Raw genomic sequence first — 20,569 nt, 5'->3', positions numbered from 1 at the left:
TTCACCGGTGTGTTATTTGTTTTTGTTTTTTAATATCGTATTCTGTTCTGTTGGTAGATATTATCTGTCTTCTTGTTCCATCTTTAACGAATTAAATTGTCTACTGTTGTCATTTTCCTTATTCACCCGGCTTGTATATGTTAGGGACTTATTCATCGGTGTCTTATTTCACAGTGAAAACATGTTTTCACTGTGAGATAGTTTAGGTGTGGAAGAATCTTGACATCACCATGATCCAGTTGAGATTCAAATTCTTTTCCAGACTTTTGCAGTGTAGGTCTTTTAGGTTTTGGATGTGATGTTGAACGAAGCCCCTTGTCCTGATCTTGAGTCATGGAAGTTAGAACTTCTGGTAGGTCTAATGAGGAAAAAGAGAGAGAAACTAGGATCAAAGTGGTGGAAATTGGTAATGGTGGCGCCTTGCTGAGGGCCAGAAAGGTCATCAAGATACGCTAAGGTTTGATCACTTCATATCTAAAAATCTTAGTGGTCAACCTCATAATGGCATTCAATCTACAGAATACCAATCCTTTTAACTCTAATGAACGGCCGGAGGACTTACATGTTTATCAGATTGTAGAATGACAAAGCGTTGCTCTGAAATATGATTGAGCTATTCAATCGGTATAGATTATGAAACACGGACTTTGAGTTGTTGACCAGATATTTACTGTATTATGTATCTTATGATGATCTTAACCAGGATCAGTGGGAGTGGATTTTGATATAAAGAAACAAATCTTATCATATTAACCTGTAATATATGTCTCTCCTGTTAGTATTATTTGGGTTTTTAACAAGACAATTATGTCCTTTGACGTTTATTCTTACTTGAATTTGATGTTATTGAAAATGTCTCTTATGTGAAATGATTATGTTAACCATGCTAGTTCAGAAGTTGATTATCCTAACATGTGTTTTATGTTCATACTATGTCAGATGCAAAGCGTTTGATTGGCAGACGCTTCACTGATGCTTCTGTAAAGAATGACATGAAGCTATGGCCCTTTAAGGCGGTTGCTGGCCCCGGAGATAAGCCTTTGATTGCAGTCCAATATAAGGGGGAGGAGAAACAATTTGCTGCAGAAGAAATATCCTCTATGGTGTTGATGAAAATGCGTGAAATTGCGGAGGCTTACCTTGGCTCTACAGTTAAGAATGCTGTTGTTACTGTCCCTGCTTACTTCAATGACTCACAACGGCAAGCTACAAAGGATGCTGGTGTCATTGCAGGCCTCAATGTCATGCGTATCATTAATGAGCCCACAGCTGCTGCCATTGCTTATGGTCTTGACAAGAAGGCTGGCAGCGCTGGGGAGAAGAATATTCTCATTTTTGACCTTGGTGGTGGCACTTTTGATGTCTCCCTCCTCACTATTGAAGGGGGAATTTTTGAGGTGAAGGCCACTGCTGGTGACACCCATTTGGGTGGTGAGGACTTTGACAACCGTATGGTGAACCACTTTGTTCATGAGTTCAAGTGGAAGCACAAGAAGGATATCAGAGGCAATCCTAGGGCTCTTAGGAGGCTGAGGACTGCTTGTGAAAGGGCAAAAAGAACTTTATCATCTACTGCCCAAACCACAATCGAGATTGATTCTCTATTTGAAGGCATTGATTTCTACTCAACCATCACCCGGGCAAGGTTCGAGGAACTCAACATGGATCTTTTCAAAAAGTGCATGGAGCCTGTTGAAAAATGCCTGAGAGATTCTAAGATGGCCAAGAGTTCAGTCCATGAAGTTGTTCTTGTAGGTGGATCAACCAGGATACCCAGAGTCCAGCAACTGCTTCAGGATTTCTTCAATGGGAAGGAACTCTGTAAGAGTATCAACCCTGATGAAGCTGTTGCATATGGTGCTGCTGTTCAGGCCGCCATCTTGAGTGGTGAGGGCAATAAAAAAGTGCAGGACCTTCTGTTGCTGGATGTCACTCCTCTTTCCCTTGGATTGGAGACTGCTGGAGGAGTCATGACAGTGTTGATTCCAAGGAACACCACCATCCCTACCAAGAAGGATCAAGTCTTCTCCACCAACTCCGACAATCAACCTGATGTCTTGATCAAAGTCTATGAGGGTGAGAGGGCGAGGACAAAGGACAACAACCTAGTAGGGAAATTTGAGCTTTCTGGGATCCGCCCTGCTCCAAGGGGTGTACCTCAAATCACTGTCTGCTTTGATATTGATTCCAATGGTATTTTTAATGTCTCGGCACAGGATAAGGCCACCGGGCAGAAGAACAAGATAACTATTACTAATGATAAGGGTAGGCTGAGCAAGGAGGAAATCGAGAAAATGGTTCAAGAGGCTGAAAAATACAAAGCTGAGGATGAGGAGCACAAGACGAAGGTGAAGGCCAAGAATGAACTGGAGAATTGTGCATACAACTTCAGGAACACCATTAGGGATGATAAGATTGCATCCAAACTGGCTGCAGCTGACAAGAAGAAGATTGAGGATGCAATCGAGCAGGCTATCAATTGGCTGGACAGCAACCAGCTAGCTGAGGCTGATGAATTTGAGGACAAGATGAAGGAGCTGGAGGGCATCTGCAGCCCCATTATCGCCAATGCGTGCCTGGATGAAGCTGTTGCTATGCTTCGTGGCGTGACTGAAGATGGTCCTGCAGCTGGTGGAAGTGGTCCAGGTCCCAAGATTGAGGAGATTGATTAGGTTTTGGGCAGGGGATTTCAATTCATATTAGCTTTTCCTAGGTTCTATAGGATTTCCGAATTGGTGGACATTTGAGTTTGAATTTCACTTGTTTTTGGTGGCCTTGTTGAGATGGGCCATTGATTTTTGGTGACTTTTGTTCAGCAGTTGGTACTCTTAAAGTTGATACCCAATATAATTGTTACCCTTTTAAGCACATGCTCTGAGATTGTGCTCTACTTCTGGCTGCTTTTGGAATTGCCTTTGGTATTTTGTTTGTTAGTCTTATTAATTATTTAAGAATTAACAAAAAATTAGTTATTCAATTACTTGGTTAAAATCATTTAGATCTGGTTAACAGTGGTGAACAGACGAAGATGTTTAATCGGGTGGTATGATGTTACTGTTCCTCACTGAAACTATTTTATTTGAGCTTTATTGATATGAAAGTTTCTTGAACAAAAAAATAAGTTGGTCCGCGGGGTCAGGCCATGTATCCTGATTAAGTGCATACGGGTCTTGATATAGTTATGTTTTATCCGATATCTGGATAAACATTTGCATATTTGGTAAAGATTGGACCGTACCAACTGATTCTTTTGCAGGGTAGTTGTGGGGATTTGCCATGATTGCAACTGCAGAACTTTCTACTTGGATTTAGTATACAAGTACGTCTTTCAGAGCTTGCATCACGGTTGGAGAGAGTTCCAGCATCTGCTGCTATGCCTTCACTCAGTTCAAATTGTTTGTTTTCTTTCTTGGATCCAGTGTAGCATGAGCAGCATTCCTTCCATTTATACATTGATATACATGGTTTTGTCTGCTAAAATTGTACTAAATATGGATATGTTAGTGTTTTGCATTTTCAAGTAATTGCATTAATTTTTCTTAAGAAAATGTCATATTCTTTTTGTCATGGGGCTGTCGGAGTTTTTTATGTTGTTTATTTTAGTGCAAAAGGTTTTATTTGACATCCTACTAGGGCTAATGATTATCTTTCGACGTATTTATTTATTTTTCAGTGGCTTTTAAGATTTTGGCTGACAATGGTTAAGCTACCTGTTATTTTATAACCGTGCAAGCACATCATGAAGGAATGCTGGTTCGGGAATAGCACGGTTTTTTGATGGCTTGCTGGAAATTTTTTGTTACATTTATGATGAAATGTGGGAATAGAAAGTAAGCCAAATTTCCGCCTGGGACAATTATATGGATTTGGTATAAACAAAACTTCTACGCCAAAACTTCTTCATCTTCGATGGGTGATTCCAAGACATTGTGTGGATGAATATGGTATTCAGATGCAGCTTATGTATGCTGTGTACATTATTGCAATTGCTTGTGTCAATATGAATGCGCAGTTACATTAGCAAAGCAAATATCTTGTTTTCCGCATATGCCAAAGATAGATGCTACAATTGGTCCAGTATTAACTCAAACCCAAGCTGAGAAACCTTAAGCATCCTAGTGGGAGGTATGGTTGCTTTTTAGCAAGTCATGCCTTGTGATTGATACAACTCTTTTAGGATATAAGTGGAATTGTAAGATTTGCGAACGTTGCTATTCACTTTGTGTAATTAATACTTTAATGATTTTGCGGTCTTCTTGTGCATGCTGTGCTGTCATACAATGCATCACTGCAGAGACATTGGTAGTAGCTTCCCAGCTCTCAGTGTGCCGTGGAAGCAATTTATTGGACTCCATATTTTACAATTTTCTAGTGGTGGCACCAACTATGTGCCAATAAATTATTGTATTCCGATGCTGCTTCAACAGACGGTAGGTATTTAATTAGGTTATCATATGTTACTTATCAGGACAGTGGGTATTTGATTCATAATGCTAGTCATTTAGAAAGTATTGTACTATAATTGATGGTGATGACTTGGTACAGCTTGTCCGGGATCAAGCTGGAGTCGCGATGTTTTCTGTTGTTAAGGAGTCATGTTCTTTACGATAAATGGTCGGCTGCATGATAAATGGTCATGTTCTTTATGATAAATATATTTTATGAGAAGTTCCGGATATTCTATTTGAGATCATAGGACTTGATTAGGAAGATTTAGAGAATATCGATCCATGATGATATAAGAAATGAGATGATCAGAGATTTAAGTTGGCGAGACGCAGGCTCATCTGATTGAATCGTCTTAAGGTAGTTGATATCTTCAGATAGATCGAGAAGATGGAGGTGGATATTATAGAGCTCCAAAAGAGAGAAAATCAAGAGAGGGGACTTCAAGAGCCTGACCTAAGAGAGCTTTGACACAAGCTCTCGATGCACTACTCTTTGTTGAGACAACAGGAGATGCTATGGAGACAAAAGTCCAGAGTGCAGTGGATTATGGAGGGCGATCGGAATACCATATTCTTCCGTCAATCGATGATGATTCGGAGGTCTACCAATTGTATTAGACAGCTGAGGGAGAGCAATGGTAAAGTGGTGGAGGACAGTGATGAGATTAGAGGAAGATTCTTTAGTTCTTCAAATCGTGCTGGATCGCATTCCTTGGACGGAGATGCCCCCCTTCAAGGGTCCCAACCTATGTGCAGCATCTCTAATGAGGAGAATGAGGCCTGACTCATCCAGTGTCTACTGAGGAGGTGTGGGGTCCCTCCGATCTCTCGAGGATGACAAAGCCTCGGGGTCGGATGGATTTTTTCCTCTGTTTTTCAGTCGGTACTAGCCTATCATCGGTGGAGAGGTGGTTGAGGCAATACATGTGGTTTTTATGTCCAGAGGTATTCTGGAGGAGTGGAGAAGATACTGATCACCCTCATTTTGAAGAGACCTAATGCGTCAGTCTCAAGGCACTTCAGACCGATTAGCCTTTGCACCACTCTCTGTAAAGTGTGTGCCATGGTCCTGGTTGGATGACTAAAATCAATTGTTCCTCGTTTGATTCGCCCAGAGTAAGATGCTTTTATCAGTGCCATTGCATTACTGACACTGTCTAGCTCGCTCAGGAGTTTATGCATAATCTACGGTGTGCCCCCATTCACCAGAGTCTAATGGTAATCAAGCTAAACATAGATGGGGCTTACGATCAGATGAGCTGGTGGTTTCTACATTAGACTCTCCATGAATTTGGTTATGAGGATAGATGGATTGATCGAATCATAGATTGTATGGAGGCCCCGAGCCTTGCCATCATGATCAATAGCATCCTGATAGACTTCTTTCACTTGGCAGGCAGACTTCGTCAAAGGTTTCCTCTCTCCTCTTACCTATTTATTTTGTGTACTGATGCTCTATGTCGTGCTCTTCAGATGGTGGTTTAGGGGGTTGAGTTTGAGTCCTACTGGCCTACCTCTGGGATTCAACTGCTCTTGTACATTCTTTTTACTGGTGACTGCTTGCTCATACGTCAGACCTTGATTCTAAATATGAGGTACTTCATGACTATTGTTGAGGCCTACTATTGGACTTCTGGCCAGCTCATGAATTGGTGAAAGTTCTATAGTCACCTTAAGCCCCAAGACAAAGACTACATGAAGTAGGTGATTCAAGACAGATTGGGGATCTTTAAGCAGACTGAGGCCCTAACCTATATGGACGTCCCTATCATGGGGCGAAAACTTCGAAGGACTGATTGTAGGCCTATGGAGCAGCGGGTTCGGGATCGTCTCGAGGGCTGGCAAGCCAATGCTCTTTCCATGATGGGGAGGACTATCTTCATGAGATCAGTCCTGAGTTCCATTTCAATATATCTCCTGACGAATACTATTATATGTGCTCTTGTCTTAGGGGTCTGGAGTAGCAGTTCCAGAATTTTCTATGGGGCTCTAGACATGATAGTCATGGGCTTCACCTACTTTTCTAGAGAGTGGTCTGCCAACTTGTACAGGATGAGGGCTTAGGGATCCAGTCCTTACTGGTTAGGAAGGAGGCTATGATTGTCAAAAATACAGCTAGATTCCTCATTCAGCCTGATTGCTTATAGAGTAGGATGATGAGGGATCGGTATAGGGCATGAGCCACGGGTCCTAGATCCAGATTGATAATGGCTGCTCCTTCATTGGGAGAGAGATTTATATTCACATCTCGACAGTGGTAGCCTACATTAGATGGCTGATTAAAGATGGGACTTCGATTGATGTGAGCTAGGATGCATGGATTTTCAATTTACCCCTCTCATGTTGGCCAACTTACATCAGCATGGAGGTGGACGACCATCTATAGGTCTATGATTTGATTACGATCGATGCTAGAGGTTGGAGGGCTCATAATATCATCCGTCTTTTTGGTGATCAGTTGGTTGAGAGGATTCTTGCTGTCCCAATTTCTGTCCATCGAAGACATGACTTGAGGGTGTGGGGTCGATTTTGTTGTCCTAAGGTTCCTGTGAGGGACCTCGTTGAGATGAGCAGGCTAGTGCTAGATTGGAGGGTCGAGGCTGCTTAGATCTAGAAAGTGACTATCCATCCCAGGGTCAAACTTTTCCTCTAAGAGATTGCGTGGGACTGGCTGCTAACTCGGACACTTCTTAGAGACAGAGGCATGAAGTTTTCGATAGCCTATTCAATCTGTGGACTGGAGGATGAGTTGATGGAGCATGCACTGCTTCATTGTCCGAGGGCGTGTTTGATTTGGGGGATGATGGGTGGTCAGCCTTATAGGGCAAATAGTGCCCCTTGGCTTTCTTCCTTCTTGGATACGATCCATCAAAATATGGTCGAGGGTCCATCCTAGGGTGGTAGGATGGCATACGTTGCCTATACGATTTGACTATCTAGGAATAGCATGATCTTCAAACTGAGGTTATGCCTATGCATTGAGTGCTGGAGAGAGCTTGTTGTTTAGCTGTAGAGTACAGACATTTTGACACTGTTGATACTGCTAGCCCATCTCTTATCATCTCGAGCTTTTGGGACTCCCTTACTATGCCTATAGCGACCCGGAGGGTTTTTTTGATTTCCTAGGAGCTCCTTTCCGATTTGTCAAGGTCAACTTCGATGCCAGTATTAGGAGATAGTAGAGGTGGTCTGGGCTATATTATCCGAAGCCCGAATGTCTGACTATTGACTATAGAGGGCTCACATCTTTTTGAGTTGTCCGTCCCCAGAGTAGAGCTTCATGCCGCTTGGGTGGGTATCATCTATGCGAGATAAGATCTACACATGGAAGAAATTTTCGTTAAGAGTGACTCTACCATAGTCATCGACTGGATTTGGGATAAGATGAAGTATCTGAAAATTCATCTACTCTTTCGAGACATTTGGAGGTCTCTTCATCATTCCACCATGATGTCTATTGGAAATATCTTTCGAGAGATGAACAGTACCACGGATTAGATTGCATCTTTTATTGCCGAGCATACCAGAGACTGGATCTGACGTCAAGGCAACGATTATCTACAGGCCCCGTGAGATATTTTGTATTTTGATTTTTTGAGCTGTGTTCACACTAGAATGGCATAATCGTCCGCTTGTACTAAAAAAAGTTAAAGTATAAAAAGTTGCATTTGTTTTTAATTGAAAAATATGTACTCTATTTGTTTCCTGGCAGATATTATTTCCAAGAGAAGATATTGCATTCTATGTAAACATGTATATTCTATACTATTCCTCACTCATTTTCGGTATACTCTTAAGGTGGGACATGGAACACCCTCCAAACAAGGTATCAGATAATTTTACCATGTGCCATAAGAAATCTCAAAACTTGTTTTTCTTTTTATTATTCATATTTCTTATTTCTTTATTTTTTTGAGTTTTTTGCATGTATACCCTTTTAAATATTTAAATTTATGTAAATATCCTTTGAAAATTAATATTTACATATATTTCTTTATAAAATATTTATTATATATATATATACCTTATCTTTTACTTTATTTTTTGCATATGTACCCACAACATCCAATGCCGTTAAAAAATTAATGATTTAAAATTTAAATTATTAAAATATTCTTAGAGGTAGATGTGCAAAAAAAATTTATAAAGATATATATGTAAATAATAATTTTATGAGAGTATTTATGCAAATTTAAATGCTTAGAAGGATATACATGCAAAAAATTTTAATTTAATTTTTATCTATTTCATCTAGATAGATTCAGATCCTCTTATTCCATAATATAGTAACATATTATATAATATAACAACATAATGATGATGTTATATAATATTTTATATATTAAAATAATATATTATATATTATTTTTAGGTAAGATGGGATGATTATGTCCATCTTATAACAATATGATATACCTTATATATTTCATAAAGATATTTTTGATAAAAAATTTTAAAATAAAATATAATAAGATTATAAATTTTTATTGTTACGTAATGTCCAAACCTACAACTATATTCATCATATGCAAATGTAGAAGCTATCCATCTAATATCAGATTTAGATATTTTTCTCAAAAGTATATTATTTATACATTAAAAGAAATATAAATATTTACGATCTGTCTATTTTTTAGATAAAATAATTTTAATCTATTATTTGAGAAAAAAATCTTTTTATCTATGAAAGCTAATAAATTAAGGGTATTTATCATTTTAGTTATGCATGTTAATTTTTCTCTATTAGAAATAAAAAGACCAAACAAACCAAGAGAAGTGTATTACATACAAACAATTCTAATTTAAATTTTTTGTTTATAGACTCTTACAAACATTTAAATTTGTATGAATATATTCATAAAATTACTATTTATATATATATCCTTATAAATTCTTCTTTTTGCAAATCTACCAATAAAGATATTTTAATTATTTTAATTTTAAATTATTAATTTTTAACGATATTAGATGATTATTTTATGAGAATATTATGTAGATATCAATTTTAAAAAATTATTCATATAAATTGAAATATTTCAAATATATATATATATATGTGTGTGTGTATATATATATATATATACATACACACACACATATATGGATATATGTATGCATATATCTATAAATACATGTATATATATATGCATATATATATGTATGCATATATGTATGCATATATGTATATATGTATGTATGTATATATGTATGTATGAATATATGTATGTATATATATGTGTATATATATATATATATATATATATATATATGTATGTATATATATCTATATCTATATCTATATCTATATCTATATGTTGGTGCAAAAATTCGCTTGCGCCGGAGAAGCTGGAGTCGAGGGAGTCGCGGTCGCCGTCGGGACCTGCAAAGGAAGTCTAAACCGGAGGTGGGGTTGCTCCGGCAAGATCCTCCGATGCTCAAGTCAGTTCTCTGCCTCAACAAGAATGGAGTGCTCAAATGAAGAATTTAGCAGAGTTTTTAGGTAAAAAATTAGAGCTTATTAAATAACGTATCTGGGGCCCCCTTTTATAGGCGGAGGGGGCGACAAATTGATGGCGACGTCTGTAACCATCTGGTAGTGGGCCGTCCGGAGTCAGGAGGAATTTATTGCGGAGGGTAGTAGAGTGGGATCGTGGCTATCACCGTGGCTCGCCACGTGGAATCAGTTACGGGGAGTGGAGCGGCGTCCGCTGTCGTGACTCGTCAGGGAATGGTGGAATCGCATAGGATCCGCCACAGGGAGTGGAGCAGAATCGTGGCCGTTAATACGGCCTGTCAGGGAGTAATGGAGCTGCATAGGGTTCGCCGCAGGGAGTGGAGCAGAATCATGGCCGTTAATACGGCCTGTCAGGGGGTCCAGACTGGTCGGCCAAAGTTCGGTTAGAGTCGGTAGCGAGGTCCGGTACCCGTAGGAGTTTGGGCGGGGTCTTCCCACAGTCGGAATAGAAGACGGAGTCTGGCTTTCGTAGGAGCCCGGACGAAGTCTACTTGCAGTTGGGGTCGTGGATGGAGTCCGACTCCCGTAGGAGTCCGGACGAAGTCTATCTGCAGCCGTTGGAGTCAAGGACGGAGCCCGGCTCAGACTCCCGTAGGAGTCCGGGCAGAGTCTTCCTGCAATTAAAGTCAAAGGCGAAGTCCGGCTCCCGTAGGAGTCCGGGCGGGGCTTACTAGCAGTTGATGTTGAGGATGGAGCCCGGCTCCCGTAGGAGTCCGGGCGGAGTTTACTTGCGGTTGAAGTTGTCGGCGGAGTCCGGCTCCCGTAGGAGTCCGGACGAAGTCTGTCTGCAGCCGTTGGAGTCGAGGATGAAGTCCGGCTCCCGTGGGAGTCCGGGTGGAGTCCTCCTGCAATTAAAGTCAAAGGCGAAGTTCGGCTCCCATAGGAGTCCGGGCGGGGCTTACCAGCAGTTGATGTTGAGGACGGAGCCCGGCTCCCGTAGGAGTCCGGGCGGAGTTTACTTACGGTTGAAGTTGTCGGTGGAGTCCGGCTCTCGTAGGAGTCCGGACGAAGTCTGTCTGCAGCCATTGGAGTCGAGGACGAAGCCCGGCTCTCGTGGGAGTCCGGGTGGAGTCTTCCTGCAATTAAAGTCAAAAGCGAAGTCCGGCTCCCGTAGGAGTCTGGGCGGAGCTTACCAGCAGTTGATGTTGAGGACGAAGCCCGACTCCCGTAGGAGTCCGGGCGGAGTTTACTTGCGGTTGAAGTTGTGGACGGAGCCTCGCGAGGGTCGACCCTGCCAAGAACTTCGGCCGAGGGTATTTTATGCCCAACACCAGCCCCCCTACTTTCGAGTTCGAATTTCGAATGAAGGAAGTACAAAGAAGTTGTCGTGGTCGAAGTTCTTCCCCTGACGTCCGGGCACAACCGTCCTTGGATATGTCGGCATTTAATGCACGCACGCTAGAGTCTTTTTTCTGATTATGGCGACCCGAAGAGTCTTTTCAGAACTCCCACTGAGATGTGACCCCAAGCGTCGTGCCATGAAAATTTACGAACAGTCAATCCTCGATAGCGGTGAGTGGGACATGCGGGACACGTCGTAAGCACTGGCTGGTCTAGGGACACCCACCACCATAATTGCGCTAAGATCCGCTGCCTATTTAAACCCCCTATCCCTCCTTCGGAGCCTTACTCCTTCTAAAAGACAGCTCCTTTCTTTCTTCTGAGAGCCTAGCTACTCAGCCACCCCCTTGGTGCTCCTGCCGACTCCGAGCGCCCTCCGCGCCGGTCACTGCCATCTCTCTGCCATCCCCAGCCCCCTGATTCCTCTCTAAGGGGTTTCCCCGCCAGGTCCTCCACCTCAGAGGCCATTCTCGAGAGGATGCCAAGGATTTGGAGGAAGGCAAGGAGGAGAACAGCGGTCTGCGAGTTCTCCGGTCATCGAGCGGCTGCTGCAGGTCCCTGTCACTTCAAAGGGGGCTTAGGGAAGAATTCCTTCAACAATAGGGGTTTAATAACGGGGACCGCCGGTAAAGGCGTTCTGCCTGAGAATTTCAGAGTAACAAGACGGGGTGACATCGATCAGGAGGGCAGAACTGTCGTCACAAGCTGTGGCGGGATCCTTGATGTCGTCGGAGCTGAGGGACCAGAAGCTGTCGGCGTCGACGGTGGGGTAGTAAAACTTGTTACGGGGATGGTGGAAGTAGCGCATGTCGACCTTGTCGGAATACTTCGGACGGCGGTTGTCACGGAGCATTTGGTGATGGCGCATATCTCTGGCGCCGCCGCTGCCTCCGGGGTGACTCCAGTTCTTCTTGAAATAGGTCTTCATCGCCGCTGCCGTTGCCCCGACTGCCCCCTGGAATCTATCCCATCCTTTTCCCCCGGGGGTTGGAACTTCGGAGGTGGAGCAAAACAAGGTGGGGCGAGAGCCGACAGGTCTGTCACACGCATCAAAAAATGCGGCTGGGAAGGACAGGAATGGGAAGAGAAGTTTGCAGCCTGAAGCGGCCTCCAGCGCATCCTTTCCAAGCCGTGTTTCGAGCCTTGTAATAATGTATTTTTTTCTGGCCCTCCGGGGCTTGTAACGTACATCTTGTTAGTTGCAAAATGAGAAGGAGATTTTGTTACCTCATGAATTATTGTCTGCCAAACTTCCTTCCCCCTTCTTCTCTCTTTCCCCTTTTTTTTTTTCGATGTCGTCCTGAGGTCGCCGGTGGCCCTTTTATTCGTGTTGAATTGTCATTTGCCAAACTCCTTATCGGCTTTTACGCCATTCAAAGGTGCCTGGTTGTCATCGTATCAACCCATCCTTTCCGTCAGTGGCCGTAGGCTCGCCTGGGGCCGTTCGGGCTTGATGTCCCCTCAGGGCTTGAGCTCGGAGGTCCGAGCTTCTGTCGCCCTGAGGAAGTTGTCATATTTTATATCGAAAGCTTCCTTGAAGGCTGGGACTCCCGATGGGAGCCTCAATCCTTGCTGTGACGGGGTTCTATGCACCTCGGACGCTGTTTGTTTTCTAATCATCGTTGATGTGGTCCATTGCCTTTCTTTTTCTTTTTTGCTTGGAATCTTTCTCCGCTCTCAGTGAGGCTATGGGAGTTTGGCTCCCGTAGGTGAAGTCGGGGCGAAGTTCGGCTCCCGTGGGAGTCTGGGCGAAGATCGCCAGCAGTTGAAGTTGGTGACGAAGTCCGGCTCCCATAGGAGTCCGGACAGAATCCTCCCTGCGATTGGAGTCGAGGACAGAGTCCGGCTCCCGTAGGAGTCCGGGCAAGGTCTTCCTGCAATCAAAGTAGGATGCGAAGTCCGGCTCCCATGGGAGTCCGGACGGGATTTATCAGAAATCGAAGTTGGCGACGGGGCCCGGCTCCCGTAGGGGTCCGGGCTGGGCTTACCACCGGTTGAAGTTAGTGACGGAGCTCGGCTCCCGTAGGAGTCTGGGCCTTCGATTTTGCTTAGGCTAGGGTAAGGTTTTCCTCCTGTCCTCAACAGGGCTGTGGGGGCGCACATGGGCATTGTAGGGCCTCTTCCCCCATCCGGTCTAGATGGAACCGGGCCTTCGACTTTGCTCAAGCTAGGGCGAGGTTCCCCTCCTGTCCCTAACAGGGCTGTGGGGGCGTACATGGGCATTGTAGGGCCCCTCCCCCCATCCAGTCTAAATGAAACCGGGCCTTCGACTTTGCTCAAGTTAGGGCAAGGTTCTCCTTCTGTCCCTAACAGGGCTGTGGGGGCGCATATGGGCGTTGTAGGGCCTCTCCCCCCATCCGGTCTAAATGGAACCGGGCCTTCGACTTTGCTCAAGTTAGGGTGAGGTTCTCCTCCTGTCCCTAACAGGGCTGTGGGGGCGCATATGGGCGTTGTAGGGACTCTCCCCCCATCCGGTCTAAATGAAACTGGGCCTTCGACTTTGCTCAAGTTAGGGCAAGGTTCTCCTCCTGTCCCTAACAGGGCTGTGGGGGCGCATATGGGCGTTGTAGGGCCTCTCCCCCCATCCGGTCTAAATGGAACCGGGCCTTCGACTTTGCTCAAGTTAGGGCGAGGTTCTCCTCCTGTCCCTAACAGGGCTGTGGGGGCGTATATGGGCATTGTAGGGCCTCTCCCCCCATCCAGTCTAGATGGAACCGGGCCTTCGATTTTGTCGAGATGAGGTTTCTCTTTTGTTTTTGATACAGTTTGTTTGAATTGTCCAAAGACATATAGGTATGCAATTTTTAATTAAAATAAAGTTACTGGTAGTACATCCGTAAGTTTTCTGAGCTCCACGATCGCGGGAGGTCGGCCCCTCCGAGTTTCTTAAGATAATAAGCTCCGGGTCGGACCACTTCTTTGACTTCATACGGTCCTTCCCAGTTTGGGGCGAGTTTCCCTCGGTCCTAAGGTTGCGAGACAGCGGCTCGTCGAAGCACTAGATCTCCCGCTCTAAAGGCTTTGTTCTTGACCTGGGCGTTGTAATATCGAGCGACTTTCTGTCTGTAGGCTACCATTCGAACCTGAGCTATCTTCCATCTTTCTTTCAGTAGGTCGAGGTTGGCCCTAAGACTTTGCGAATTTTGACGTTCGTCGAACGCCACGACTCGTGCCGACGGGAGTTTAAGCTCGATTGGGATGACAGCTTCCGTACCGAAGGCTAAAGCGAAAGGGGTCTCCTCCGTAGGTAGCCTCTGGGTAGTCCGATACGTCCACAACACATGATAAAGTTCGTCCGCCCAAGTTCCCTTCGCTTTTTCAAGCCTTGTTTTAATCCCCTGCAAAAGGGTTCTGTTGGTTACCTCAGCTTCGCCGTTCGCCTGGGGATGGGCTACAGATGTGAAGTTGTGGGAGATGTTTAGATCTTCACAGAATTCGGTGAATTTTGCTCCCGCGAATTGCCGTCCATTATCAGCGATCAGGGTTCTAGGCAGACCGAACCTACACACGATCGACTTTCAGACAAAATCTTGCACTTTTGCTTCTGTGATTTTCGCTAGTGGTTCGGCTTCAACCCATTTGGTGAAGTAGTCAATCGCTACAAGGAGGAACTTCCTTTGCCCAGATGCCATGGGGAAGGGGCCAAGTATGTCCATCCCCTATTGTGCAAAAGGCCATGGGGCACTCAAGGGTGTGAGCTCGGTGGCAGGCTGTCTCTGGACATTGGCGTATCTCTGGCATCGATCGTACTTTTTGACATATTCAATCGAATCATGATGCATCGTTGGCCAGTAATATCCCTGACGGAGCAGCTTGTGGGATAAAGATCTAGCCCCCAAATGGTTTCCGCAAATCTCCTCATGTACTTCCCACAAGGCGTAGTCAGCTTCCGAGGATCGGAGACATTTCAAGAGGGGCAAGGAGTATGATCTCTTGTACAATTTGCCCTCATAAAGGATGTATCGGGAGGCTTGATTTTGGAGCTTCCGAGCTTCCTTCGCATCCTGGGGGAGAACTCCATCTCTGAGATAGATGATCAGTGGGTCGACCCAGCTGGGCTCGTGGTCGATCTCCATTACGGGCTGCGATTCTTCTGTACTCGGGTGTTTTAGAACTTCAAAGAGGACATCTTTGGGCAATTCGGCTGGAGCCGACATCGCCAGCTTGGAGAGAAGGTCAGCCCTGGTATTTTCTAACCTTGGGATCTGTCTAATGCTGAAGCTGCTGAAGGCGGGGGTGAGCTCCTTTACCTTCTTAAGGTATCTGGTCATACTGTCCTCCCGCGCTTCGTAATTCCCGCAGACTTGCCCCACCACCAGCTGAGAGTCACTATGCACCCGGAGCTGGCTTATTCCCAGCTCTCTGGCGATCCTTAGTCCTGCGACCAGAGCTTCGTATTCTGCTCCATTATTCATTGTGGGGAACTCAAAACGCAGAGCGTATTCCACGATGACTCCATCCGGACTGACCAGGATCAGGCCCGCACCTGCGCCCGACATGTTGGAAGATCCGTCCACATAGAGGGCCCAAAAGTGATTAGCAGGATCGGCCTCTTCTTCGGGGGAGTTCGGTTGGGACTTCAGGTCGTCACCTTCGCTTTGTTCAAGTTCAGCCTCCTCTGGGATGGTACACTCTACAATGAAATCTGCCAGTATTTGGGTCTTCACTGCTGGCCTGGGTCGATAATTGATGTCGAATTCTGTGAGCTCGATCGCCCATTTTGCCATCCTCCCGGAGGTGTCCGCCCGGTGCAAGACCACCTTGATTGGTTGGTCGGTGAGTAGTGTCACGGTGTGCCCTTGAAAGTAGGATCGGAGTCTCCGAGCTGCAATCAACAAGGCGTAAGTTAATTTCTCTAATTTGGTATACCTGGTCTCGGCGTCCCTCAATGCGTGGCTAACGTAGTAGATCGGCCGCTGGACTTTCATCTCTTCTTTGATAAGGACGGCCGCGAGGGCCATGGGAGAGACCGTCAGGTATAAAAATAGCTCCTCCCCAGGCTCAGGCTTTGCTAACAGCGGGGGTGATCCAAGGTAGCTTCTTAATTCTTCGAACGTCTGTTGGCATTCAGGGGTCCAACAGAAGTTCTTCGGCTGCTTGAGGGTTTGAAAGAAGGGCAAGCATCGTTCGGCCGATCTTGCGACGAAGCGATTAAGGGCCGCTATCCTCCCCGTGAGGCGCTGAACCTCCTTTATCGACTTTGGGGCGGCCATCTCCTGGATGGTGCGAATTTTCTCTGGATTGGCCTCGATTCCGCGTCCTGATACCATGAAGCTCAGGAACTTTCCTAAGGTTATGCCGAAAGCGCACTTGGTTGGGTTCAGCTTCATTCTAAATTTTCGGAGAGCATCGAAGATCTCCTCGAGGTCGGCGACATGATCTCTGGAAGATTTACTTTTTACGAGCATGTCATCTACGTAGACCTCCATGTTACGACTGATCTGCTCCTTGAAGATTTTGTTCACCAAACGTTGATAGGTTGCGCCCTCATTCTTGAGGCCGAAAGGCATGACCCTGTAACAGTAAAGGCCACAATTAGTGATGAAAGCTGCCTTTTCTTCGTCTTCCGGTGCCATTCTAATTTGATTATAGCCGGAGAATGCATCCATGAAGGTGAGGAGCTCATGGTCAGAGGTCGCGTCCACTAGTTGATCGATTCTGGGAAGGGGATAGCTATCCTTTGAACAGGCCTTATTCAGCTTTTTGAAGTCTATGCACATCCTCCACTTGCCGTTTGCCTTTTTGACCAGGACAACGTTGGAAATCCAATCAGGATAATTGACTTCCTTAATGAATCCGGCCTTAAGGAGCTTATCTACTTCCTCGGCTATCGCCTTCTGCCTCTCCGGAGCATGACTTCGGATTTTCTCTTTCGTCGGTCGATGTTTTGGATCGACGGCCAGATGATGCTCCATGACTTCTGTGTCAATCCCCGACATGTCTGCGAGAATCCAAGCGAAAACGTCCGCATTCTTTTGTAGAAAATCAATGAGACGCGCCCGCATCTCCTCCCCTAGGTTGGAGCCAATCATTGCTACATGCTCCGAGTTTCCGTCGTTCAAAGGGATTGGTACCAGATCTTCAATGGGGGCACCCCTCTCTTCGGTGAGGTCATCGCGAGCATCCAGTCCATCGACGGGGCAGGAATCAGATCGATCGCCTCTTTGCAAGGCTATATTGTAACAGTGTCTGGCCAGAGCTTGATCTCCCCGAACCTCTCCGGTCCCCTGGTCGGTGGGGAACTTCAACTTCAAATGGTAGGTCGATTCGACGGCTCAGAGAGCATTGAGGCCAGGTCGGCCGAGGATTGCGTTGTAGGCGGACGGTGCCTTCACCACCAAGAAATTCATCGGAGCCCTGGATTGCCTTGGATATTGACCTGCGGCCACAGTCAAGGTTATTATCCCTTCCATCGAAACGGCATCGCCGATAAACCCTACCAGGGGGGAGCTAATCGGCCTCAGATGACCGTCAAGAGTGGTTATTCTTAAAAAGGCATCGTAGAACAAGATGTTGGCCGAACTTCCATTGTCGACAAGAATGCGACGGACGTCATAATTCGTTATATTCAAGGAAACTACGACCGCATCATTATGAGGGAATTGGACTCCTTGAGTGTCTTCTTCAGTAAAAGTTATGGGCTCTTCAGTCTTTTGTCGCTTGGGGGATACAGACGGTATGTTGGTCGTTTCCCATCGGGATCCTCCCGAGATGGTGTTGGTGGAATCCGTCGGAGGCCGATTGTCCGGCCACTCCCTGCTGGTGACCATAGCTGGGGGATGCGGGGCCTGGGAAACCACAGGCGTGACCGGGGTCTGGGATACGGCTGTGGAGGCCATGGGTATTGGTGCGGACGCTTCGCGAGAAGGCATCAGGCGAGGATCCCGTGGGGGAAATAAGGAGTGGGTGCCGGAGGAGGCGATCGAAGGCGGTTCCGTTGAGCGCTCCTTTAAGAACAAGGGTATTGCGAAGGCACGCTCTTCCTCTAGCGCCAATCCTGTTGGTGCAAAAATCCGCTTGCGCTGGAGAAGCTAGAGTCGAGGGAGTCGCGGTCGCCGCCGGGACCTGCAAAGAAAGTCTAAACCGGAGGTGGGGTTGCTCCGGCAAGACCCTCCGACGCTCAAGTCAGTTCTCTGCCTCAACAAGAATGGAGTGCTCAAATAGAAAATTTAGCAAAATTTTTAGGTAAAAAATTAGAGCTTATTCAATAACGTATCTGGGGCCCCCTTTTATAGGTGGAGGGGGTGACAAATTTATGGCGATGCCTGTAACCGTCTGGTAGTGGACCGCCCGGAGTCAGGAGGAATTTATTGCGGAGGGTAGTAGAGTGGGATCGTGGCTATCGCCGTGGCTCGCCATGTGGAATCAGTTACGGGGAGTGGAGCGACGTCCGTTGTCGTGACTCGTCAGGGAATGGTGGAATCGCACAGGATCCGCCACAGGGAGTGGAGCAGAATTATGGCCGTTAATACGGCCTGTTAGGGAGTAATGGAGCTGCGTAGGGTTCGCCGTAGGGAGTGGAGAAGAATCGTGGCCGTTAATACAGCCTGTCAGGGGGTCCAGACTGGTCGGCCAAGGTTCGGTTAGAGTCGGTAGCGAGGTTCGGTACCCGTAGGAGTTTGGGCGGGGTCTTCCCGCAGTCAGAATAGAAGACGGAGTCTGGCTTCCGTAGGAGCCCGGACGAAGTCTACTTGCAGTTGGGGTCGTGGATGGAGTCCGACTCCCGTAGGAGTCCGGACGAAGTCTATCTGCAGCCGTTGGAGTCAAGGACAGAGCCCGGCTCGGACTCCAGTAGGAGTCCGGGCGGAGTCTTCCTGCAATTAAAGTCAAAGACGAAGTCCGGCTCCCGTAGGAGTCCGGGCGGGGCTTACCAGCAGTTGATGTTGAGGACGGAGCCTGACTCCCGTAGGAGTCCGGACGGAGTTTACTTGCGGTTGAAGTTGTCGGCAGAGTCCGGCTCCCGTAGGAGTCCGGACGAAGTCTGTCTGCAGCCGTTGGAGTCGAGGACGAAGCCCGGCTCCCATGGGAGTCCGGGTGGAGTCTTCCTGCAATTAAAGTCAAAGGCGAAGTCCGGCTCCCGTAGGAGTCCGGGCGGGGCTTACCAGCAGTTGATGTTGAGGACGGAGCCCGGCTCCCGTAGGAGTCTAGGCGGAGTTTACTTGCGGTTGAAGTTGTCGGCGGAGTCCGGCTCCCGTAGGAGTCCGGACGAAGTCTGTCTGCAGCCGTTGGAGTCGAGGATGAAGTCCGGCTCCCGTGGGAGTCCGGGTGGAGTCTTCCTGCAATTAAAGTCAAAGATGAAGTCCGGCTCCCGTAGGAGTCCGGGCGGGGCTTACCAGCAGTTGATGTTGAGGACGGAGCCCGGCTCCCGTAGGAGTCCGGGCGGAGTTTACTTGCGGTTGAAGTTGTGGACGGAGCCTCGCGAGGGTCGACCCTGCCGAGAACTTCGACCGAGGGTATTTTATGCCCAACACTATATATATATATATATATATATATCTATAGACATATGTATATGTATATATATGTATATATATATATGTACATATACAGATATATGTATATGTATATATATATATATATATATATATGTAAATGTATGTATACGAATGTATATGTATATATATGTGTGTATATATATATAATATATATATATATATATGTATATGTATATATATATATGTATATATGTATACATATATACGTGTATATATATATATGTATGTATATATGTATATATATATATATATATATACATACATACATACATACATACATACATATATATATATATATATATATATATATGAATATATGTATACATATATATGTATATATATATATGTATGTATATATGTATGTATGTATGTATATATATATATATATATATATATATATATATATATATATATATATATATCTCTGTGTGTGTGTGTGTGTGTGTGTATATATATATATATGTATATATATGTATGTATATATATATATATATATACGTATGTATATATATATATGTATGTATGTATGTATGTATGTATGTATATATATATATATATGTATGTATGTATGTATGTATGTATGTATGTATATGTATATATATAGACATATATATATATATATATATATATATATATATATATATATATATATATATATATATATATATATATATATATATAAGTACCTTGAATTTTGAGTAGCAAGAGAGAGCACAAGTCTTACAGTTTCTTGCCGAACTGCTGATGCGAATATCTCATCATAATTAACT

The 20,569-nt window shown here is 45.2% G+C and overlaps 1 protein-coding gene across 1 annotated transcript in view; it reads left to right on the top strand.

Moving 5' to 3' along the window:
- Positions 1-3,058, top strand: part of LOC105052208 (heat shock cognate 70 kDa protein 2) — a 3,858-nt gene extending 800 nt beyond the window's left edge. The window contains exon 2 of the mRNA XM_010932945.4: positions 940-3,058. Coding sequence (XP_010931247.1) covers positions 940-2,672 — 1,733 coding nt within the window. The 3' untranslated portion in view covers positions 2,673-3,058. The remainder of the gene's footprint in view (positions 1-939) is intronic.
- The last annotated feature ends 17,511 nt before the right edge of the window (positions 3,059-20,569 follow it).

This window comes from Elaeis guineensis, chromosome 10 (assembly GCF_000442705.2).
Source record: "Elaeis guineensis isolate ETL-2024a chromosome 10, EG11, whole genome shotgun sequence".
NCBI lineage: Eukaryota > Viridiplantae > Streptophyta > Magnoliopsida > Arecales > Arecaceae > Elaeis > Elaeis guineensis.
This window is presented reverse-complemented; position numbering and strand designations above follow the sequence as displayed.